We start from the raw sequence: 9,239 nt of genomic DNA on the forward strand, positions 1-9,239 counted from the left end.
TTAAAACCAAATCCACACATTTCATCTCTACAATCAAGGCTGTTGTTGTATATTCATAGGTTTGGAGATCATTATGAATGGAACAAAGTCACCACCTGTGTGCACAACATCCTCAGTGGACAGCGGTGGATCGAACACTACGGGGAGATCACCATCAGAAACACGAAGAGCAGCGCTTGTCTCTGCAAGCTTACTTTCGTCAAGGTGAAACCGCTTCAGCAGTCAGTGTGAAGACGTGATGGAGATGCACTGCATTGTGGTACAGGGCAGCTACCAACGTGATGTTTGTCTTCCAGGGAAACTACTGGAGTTCTAATGTGAATGAGGTTCAAGGATTTGTGATGGATCAAGAAGGGAAAGTGATCCACAGGCTTTTTGGAAAATGGCACGAGGGCCTTTACTGTGGTGTCCCACCCTCTGCTAAATGCATCTGGAGGCCAGGTAGGCACTGGTTCACCGGATGTCCCCCTCTGACTGGTGTTACTGGTCACTTAAGGTCACTTAACAATATATTTTGTTCCTTGACACATTTCAGTGGATGGGGTAGGAGAGTTAACAAATATTACAGTTGATTTTTAAGATGTTTGTTTACGTTCTTTCCTCTCCTTGTCAGGCTCCATGCCGACAGATTACGAGCTGTACTACGGCTTCACCAGGTTTGCCATTGAATTGAATGAACTTTGCCCCGAGTTGAAAGATGTTCTGCCCCGAACAGACGCCCGATTCAGGCCTGATCAAAGGTACAGCATCACATCCTCCGCTGCCAGTACGCTGCGGCCACCGAATGCAAAATAAAGTGTCACTGAATTCACAAAAAGAAGATTAATCTGAGGAATTAATCTTGTAATAATGTTTTTGTTTTTGTGTAAATGCAATATGTTGTCTCTGTTCTTTGTATGACCGTCTGATTTCTGTTCACTGAAAAGTTGTTTTTGGGTCACGCAGGCATCTGGAGGAGGGGAGCTTGGAGATGGCGTCCTCAGAAAAGCAGCGCATTGAGGACATGCAGAGAGTCCGGAGAAAGTGGAACGAGGAGAACGACATCAAACTGGAGCCACGCTTCTTCAAGTAAGCACAGTAACCACATGCATACAACTCACAGACAGAAACATGTATCTGCATGTATGTATATATATGTGTATGTATATCTTAATAAAATAAGAAATATTCTCCTCGTCACTTTCAGTTGCAACTGTCACTTCTCCATCTTTTTCTTGCAGAAAAGTGGTTTATGCCAATCACAAGGAGAGGTGGGTCTCCAACAACACGTACTGGGAGCTTCGCAAAAACCCCGGCTTCATCAATATGGAATCTACAATGAACCTGTGGTAGCACACGGATTGTCATGTCCATCATATCTTCATCGCAGACAAAGACGGCTGTCGCCGATGCACAAGAAGGTGTTAAGAGAAACACGTTACGATGAAACATCCGTGTGCAGGGATGCAGAGCCGGTTACAGAGCTAAGGGATGGCCTGAGGCCCGGTGAGCCTGTCGAGGTTCTGTGGCACTGCCACATGGTCGTCCATCCATGGAAACATCCCGTAGGATCACCTTCTTTGTGCTTGTGGAAGCTCGTACCACTCCTATGTAGATCTTTCCTCAGCTCCTTCGACTTCCGAGTATGTCCTTGCCTTAAAAAGACACCCGTACAAGCCACATGATTTAACGCTTTTTTTCCATTGAAGCCATTTGATTTGAAGACGGTTTTGGGTTAGACTAGGCTATGAAGTAGACCTTTCGATTACCTACGATACCTATTTGCATGTTTAGAGAGCAGCTTTCACTGGCATTTAGCCACATTTACTATATCATCAATCATTGTAGAAAAAAAGGTGTTTTTATAAAATATCTTGGACTCAGAATTTAGTGAAAAAGCATTATGTGAATTGGCAGATTTGATTTATTTTTGCCTTTTTAATACTGTTGAATTTGTGTGATGGTAGTACTCTCTCTCGGGAAACAACTAAATTAATCTCAGCTGCAGCGGAGTCCGTATGGCGACCACAGGTGTAAATCCTATTGCAGTGTTTTGGACATGTGATGCAGGAGACACCTACAACCTTCACCCAATGTTTTCTTTCTGAAATGCTCAACACAGTTGTGTTTCAGCTCACAGTGGAGAGTCTGTGTAAATAGAGCGGTGCCGTACTCCACTGTCTAATTTCAAACATGAAACCACATCCTCTGAATCACATGGTTACACGAACACACACATAACTCCCTCCTTATATAGTAGGCACGCCATATATAATGCACTCTCAAACATAAAACACTTCTCTGAGTGAAAGGTCTGAGAGAAGATGATGGAGCAGGTTGTACAGACTGTAAAGCTCTCAGACACACTTGTGATTCTGGGCTTTATATATCAACTTGATATATATACGAGGAAAACACTCATCTACACAAGCTGCAAATCACCATCACAGTTTACCAAAGCATTATCTTAAATGTACATTCTTGTTCTGACTCACAACCAAAAATTAAAAATGGGATGAAACAAAGAAAACAACTATTACCAGCAGCTGTTTGGTATTTTTCTTTATTAATCAATCTAAAATAAGGAATACATTTTCTTTTGATGAATTATTAATTATGTCAGAACTCCCAAAACTCATTCAGTCAAAAGTAAACAGTCGCTCCAAAATAGAAACACCAGAGCCACCTACAGGTCGCGCCATGAAAATGCCATATCAGTAGTCTGTCGGTCAAAAACAACTATATTTCCAAACAAGTTCATACGGTACCAATTTTACAGTTCAAGAATAAAAATGTGTGTGATTTCCCCGGAGACTGTACTGCTGCATTCTGGGCTTCTGCACAGCACCAGTTACCTATTTGCAGTGTTGTGTATTTATTGCAAAGCAGATTAGCTTAAACGTGTTAATATTGTCCCCCTTTTTTGCGTTACAGAGTTAGAAAATATCAGTGAAATCACAAACACGGAGTCACACGTTGTCCACACTTTGTGTACGAGCATATCTGAGTGGATTCCCCTCGGACAGGACCGCGGGGGTGAGGGACTATAAATACGTAGAATGAAAACTATGTGGAGCAAATCCATCTCGTGTGCACTGTTCATATGGTACTGTAGATTACAAACCAAAAAAAGGTAGAACTGCTTTGCATCCATATCCCTTTTAATTTTATCCCCGATCACAAACTCAATGCTAGAACTTGTCAGTGTCAGTTTCACTTGCTGTGCCTTAATGCATTTATTAATGCCTCACAAACACACTACTGATGAGAATCCCCATGCAAAGAAGGTATGCCATTAATAAACTCCGGACATTATGCGGTCTCCAGCTCCCTGCAGAGGACACATTGTACGCGTTGATGGTTTCTCTGCAGACAAAGTGTCTCCTCTACGGTCTTAAAGGGAGACGTCTTTGATGGGATTTGACTGTAAAATGCTTGCAGACAGTCTGCACTGCTCTGCTACACCAACATGTAACCAAAACATTTTGGTTATCACTGTAAATACGGCACATTTAGAAGATGGGTCGCTAATTAAAAAGCGGATTCCTTTTCCCTCTTACATCAGTGATTTTGCTTTTTTTTTTTTTACGAGACTGAACCACAGCAGGTGTGTGAAGAGGTAACAGCAATGCTTTGCGTAGGTTTTGGTATCAAAGAGTGACTGAAACGAAAAAAATACTCATGAAAACCTCTTCATGCTTTCTTCATCCACTGTTGCACCTGCATGTCTAGACTACTTAGCCTGCCAATGAATATTGCAGATGCCTTACCAAAAAAATATTGAAAAAAATGTTTTTTCTTTTTGTTCAATTGGACTTTTTGTTTTTGCTTTGGACTGACATGTATCCCAAAGCACCGTGTCAGCGCTTTCAAATCTATTTCCTGATGGGTACCTTCTAAAGTGCAATTTTAACAAAGTACATATCTTTCCATGAACACTGTACACTGCTGCTACATAGTGCTTGTTCTAATAAAACTGTAAAACTCAACTGAGGAGTGTGAGGTTTATTTGAAACAGATTATTGTTGCAGGTTTAATGTTGGCTTAAGCAGCGCAGCCAACACCGTCAGAGGTTTACTTAATTTCTGACTGACTTCGATAAGAGTCATCTGCATTATTTCTATTTGTGTAGAAACAAGTCAAATGTAATTATGCTGAGGATAAATGCATATTGTTTATTACAATGTAGACCACAAATACCAGCTTGTTGTCAATTTAAACAAAAGTATCGTAATTTAAATCACAATATTAGTCAGACGAATGTCCTTCCTCAAATACACAAATAGTGCTTGGCTCTATAAATACTAGATGAACGATTGACGTGTGCCTTCTTGTCTCTTAGTTATCAAACCACACAAATCAAGAGTGAATGATTACAGCAGTGCACAGGCCCTCAACTAATTGCCTTTGAACCGATACAGCGAAACACGCAGCCTCATAAATTGCTGGCGAGAGACGTTCCATTCAATAACAACGCACACGGCACCGCAGCAATCTGTCCTCTCAACGCCGTCTATCTGTACGATCACTCACAGAAACAGACACTTGTTGACATTTAGTGTTTATTTTCTGGATTCATACACATGTTGTTGTTGCTGCTGCTGCTGCTGCTGCTGCTGCTGCTCTCCACCAGGGATGCATTCCTAGAGCAGTCCCTACACGTATTACATACATCACACGGTATTATGAGGCACAGGAGGATGAGAATATGAATCTACTTCTTTTATCTATTTTGAGTGCCAACCAGATACAGACGGCAGATTGCATACCGACTGATGGAAGAATGGAAATGGGGGGGTTAACTAATTCGACCTGCAGATGAAAATGCAGAACATCCTTTCAAATATAAGACAAAAACATTTCTTTTACAATTCACTTTCATTTTTAGAGTTTAACAGAAAGGCAGGTATCTCTGAAGCAAATTATAAGTTTAAGATCTTCTATTGGCTCAATATAATGCTACAGGGGGGAACTCTGGGGAAATAAATGCATTAAGAGAACTTGAACTTAAAAAACATCTGCATCCTGGCCAGAAAGGAGGGAAAGGTCCCGTTAAAGCAAGACAACAAATGTGCATAAATACAACATAAACTTATTATGTGAAAATGTGGAAGTGCTTCGTATTATTCACTGCTGCTACCTCATTTACACATGTGCATTTGCTTAAACATAGTATGTTGGACACTCAAGTAAAAAATGATGGTATTCTAACAACATTTCCTTCATATTGGATTCTTGATGTTGAGAAGGTTTATCACAAATACTGCTCTAAAGTTGCCTGATTCCAGTCAGTGTACGGAGAGTTATTATGCATCGCGACCTGCTTTGCGACACACATACTTATATATATATAAAAATATACCATGACCTTATAGCGTCCAGTGGCAGGAAGACGAGTACAATCTACAGCCTCGTCATCACTGGACATCAGCTGGTAACGGTGACGGAACGGGGTGAAGGGGGGGGGGGGGTTGACGGGTGGATGTTGACGGGTGGAGGTTTTACTTGGTGGAGGCCATGATCTTGATGTACTGGAGGGCGCTGTGTGCCGCGTCGTTGTGAGCGTTGCTACAGGAAATGCCGGTGCCGTGGCACACAGTGACCGGGGAGGTGGACAGCTCCGCCAGGCACTGGTACTGGCCGTTCACCGTCAGCTCATCTGCAAAGTACAACAAGAAACTTTCAAAAAAATACATAAATATAATAAAAAGGGATTTCTTTGTGGGCTTTCCATTCAGCTAATTACACTTCGATCCACATCTGCCATCATTGACGATGCTCCAAACCACATTTTTGATACAGTTTGTGGTCAGAATACCCATTAAATGTATTTATAGTCAGTAATTATCCGTGTTCCGTCAGTGATAAACAGATTTTAACTGTCTACTGTTTGTTTTTCTATCGATAGATCTATTATCAGCGGTGTGTGTTTTCTCACCGATGTCGAAGTACGTGACCTCGAAGCCCTGCTCCTTGGACAGCTCCAACATCATCTGAATATAATCTGTGTTGGGAATGCTCAGTGGGTTTCTTCTCAGTGAAGACATATTCTCCGCCGACGAGTTCCTTAAGTTCTCAAATCGGACGCTTGGTTTCGGCGTCTGAATGATGAAATGTAACACACACACAAAGAATGTACACACGATTGAAAGACACTTAGCTTTAAGAGAACGTGTATTAAGACATGTTGTCACTTCAGAAGGGTGGGAACTAGTTGACGTACCCATGTGATTTCAGAACAGCCGGACAGACTCTGAAGTTTGGACACCATTTTCTCCGCAGCTGCCTTTTTCGCTCCCTTTTTTGAATTTCCGACAGCTGTCGAAACATAAGACAAGAGATGAAGAGCAGGAGGAACAACAACAACAAAATGGCCGTCACTTCAATAGATTTGACACAAATGTCTCAAAAGCACCCGCACCCTTCTCCGACAGGGACTCCATTCTACAAGTAACCGTGAACTCTCTCTTGTGTGGCGGACCAGCCTCCATTAAAACTGTGTATTCAGGAAGACGCCATCCTCTCTGCAACGCCAACTCCTGGGAGGAGAAATAAGAGTGACTGAATAATTATCGTGCACATAATAAAAGACATTTTGCTGCAAGACACTTTCCATCGCAGGTAAGTCAATAAACACACCAGACTTTCCCTACTTATGTCACTACTCTTTAATCTGAAAATCCTCAAATACATAAACACAAAGATTTGCTAATATACCATCACAGACACACACACACACACACGCACATGATTAACACACCTGCAGTATCCCCACTGAGTTGGGATGGTTGTTTGTTTCTGCTACAACACCGTTACTCTCAGACTTCACGGGAACGTTCCTGTTGAGAATCACATCACAGCAGTTACCAACCACAGCTACACAGCTAATAACAGACTCAACTTATTGCTGCACCGAATGATTATTTTCATTATCAACTAATCTGCGGATTACTTTCTCCATTTATCATCTCAGAAAGTTGTGGGAAATGCCATCACAACTCAAGCAGATACATTTAGATTAAACGTCTAACTGCCAAATAAATTCAGTTCACTATCAGAGAAGACAAATATTCACACTTGAGAAAAAAAAAAAAATACAAAAAAAAATGACTTAAACTATTAAATCGATTATAATAATTACTGCCAATCGATTTTATTTCAATATTAATTTCAGCTCTACTCACACTTTGCCGGCATCTATCTGCAGAATATTCAGGGCAGCCTCTGCAGCCTGGTGTTTAGCAGCCTTTTTACTAGGACCCTGACCTGAACACACACACACACACACACACAAATTATGCAATACAATAGAAATAGTATTTTACAGTCAGATATAAAATAGCACCAAAACCTCAAGTCACTAAAGAATAAATATGGTGTGCTCTGGAAAGTAAAGGTTCACCCTCGATGCTACTGGAGAGGACATATATAAAACAACACAGAGACAAATCCGTCCCCTTTCAAGAGCAGACTGTTGTTTGAAGATGGCACATGTAAACACTGGGTTATTTGTTGTCAGCTTCACAGCTTTGCAAATGCGTCTCATCCACTTCTCTGGACCTGCACTGTTCTATGCCTGAAGTGAGACACCTTAGTTAAACAAACACGGCATATAGAGGATATATTCAAGCGTGTACTGCAGCAACAGACCGACAATGATACAAATAATATGTCGGAAGCTGGAGCGCTCTTTCTAATTTATCGACGTGTGATTTTCAAATTAAATCGAAAGGCTTGATGGAGTGACAGGCAGCTGTCAGCACAGCAGGAGGCGGGACAGGAACTCACCTGTGCAGCCAACTTCTCCGATTGTCACGCTGAAGACAAAGTGGGGTTGGTGAGCCTCTCCTTCAGCCTTCTCCATCACGTACACGGGAAGGTTGCCATTTTTGGTGCCGTATTCATGCAGGATTTGTATCGGTGTCTTCCTGGGGTTGGTCCTCTGCGTCTCGTGTGTGTTCAAGCTGTATTTGAACACCGCAAACCGTTAAAAAAGTCAAAATGAACTGGGCGGTTGCTATTGGATGGCTATTACGAGGGCTCAAGGCTGTCCTGCTGTGAAACTGACAAGTACTCAAGGTCTCAGTCCTCTGTGTTGTGGTGTTTTGTACGTCTGCAATCATGCAACATGTTCCACAATCTGTAGTGCATCCAACGATGGGATGACACGGCAAGTCTATAAGCATTAACAAACAAAACATTGAAGAAGAAGTTTACATGCACACAGGCAGCAAGCACTGCGTCTCTATCGTTGCATCTAAAGCAGAATCATGTTGACACAGGCTATTATTATGATCAGAATCATTATGGGGCTATTTAATTAAAAAATGATCCATTCTCTTCTACTTAAATACTGCTGCAATTAAGCTTTTTAATTAACATATTTTATACCAAATCTACACCTTTGGATCTGTGACGGCACACCTTCCTATTCTGTAAACTACCATTAACCACCATTCATTTTCAAATGATTTGGCCTCAGCCCTCTTGCACTTTATTCATTAGTTGAGGTCTGCTTATAGTTGCAACAATTAGTGTCTACTATCTAAAAGGACCCGACTTATACTCTGTTTTTTAATAAATAATTTTCAATGAATTATCAACAAACGTGTATGTTTGGGGATATAATAAATCAAATTCTGAAATAAAACAATTAAATATTAGAAAAGGAAAGTAAAGACATACACATATATCTATCACATAGACACAGTTTTAGGACAACACAAACACATTAAATACACTGACGTGTGTTTTTTGGGTGAGATGATGATTTGCTAGAAACAATGAGGTAGTTTTCAAAACATCTGCAGCGTGCTGACAGTGAAGATACCATTGTATTCTTTAACATGCTCAGATATACGTCCAGCTAAGCTAACGGTAGCTCCACGTTGACGCAGTCCGCTCCTGTCACTCATACATTCTTATCTCAGCCTGTTAAATACTGTCCACATGTTATTGTATATTCGTAGCACACGTTTAGAGTAATAATAAATCAACAAACCTCGTGTCCGCGGAGGCTGATTGATATCCTTCTTGAGACATGTTTACAGTTTTGTGTCGTTTTGTTTGCGGGCTGATTGAAACTATACTGCGGGTAAATCTCTACTATTCTGGACATCTAGTTTTGTTATTATGAAGGGTATGAAATGGCCTGAAAATGCCAACAATTCTTCATTGTAACCTGGCCGGGGGAAAATACGGAATGTACCTTCATATCAACATCCGGGTCACAAACGGGTCATCTGCATGTAAAGAGTTTA

General features: G+C 41.1%; 2 protein-coding genes across 4 annotated transcripts in view; one reads left to right on the top strand and one right to left on the bottom strand.

Moving 5' to 3' along the window:
* osbpl6 (oxysterol binding protein-like 6) overlaps positions 1-3,968 on the top strand; it is a 27,068-nt gene extending 23,100 nt beyond the window's left edge. For all 3 annotated transcript variants that reach the window (XM_031858315.1, XM_031858317.1, XM_031858316.1), the window contains 5 exons: positions 60-204; positions 297-441; positions 614-740; positions 946-1,068; positions 1,221-3,968. In XM_031858315.1, coding sequence (XP_031714175.1) covers positions 60-204; positions 297-441; positions 614-740; positions 946-1,068; positions 1,221-1,332 — 652 coding nt within the window. In that variant the 3' untranslated portion in view covers positions 1,333-3,968. The remainder of the gene's footprint in view (positions 1-59; positions 205-296; positions 442-613; positions 741-945; positions 1,069-1,220) is intronic.
* prkra (protein kinase, interferon-inducible double stranded RNA dependent activator) lies at positions 2,687-9,021 on the bottom strand. Its single transcript, XM_031858319.1, has 8 exons — positions 8,981-9,021; positions 7,768-7,943; positions 7,164-7,245; positions 6,740-6,818; positions 6,401-6,518; positions 6,203-6,297; positions 5,918-6,080; positions 2,687-5,638 (listed from the first exon to the last, which is right to left on the bottom strand). Exons 1-8 carry the CDS (start codon positions 9,019-9,021, stop codon positions 5,481-5,483), a joined length of 912 nt encoding a protein of 303 aa, XP_031714179.1. The 3' UTR covers positions 2,687-5,480.
* Between the last annotated feature and the right edge of the window lie 218 nt (positions 9,022-9,239).

The sequence above is a fragment of the Anarrhichthys ocellatus genome, unplaced genomic scaffold, assembly GCF_004355925.1.
Source record: "Anarrhichthys ocellatus isolate YVR2014 unplaced genomic scaffold, GSC_Weel_1.0 scaffold20, whole genome shotgun sequence".
Taxonomy (NCBI): domain Eukaryota; kingdom Metazoa; phylum Chordata; class Actinopteri; order Perciformes; family Anarhichadidae; genus Anarrhichthys; species Anarrhichthys ocellatus.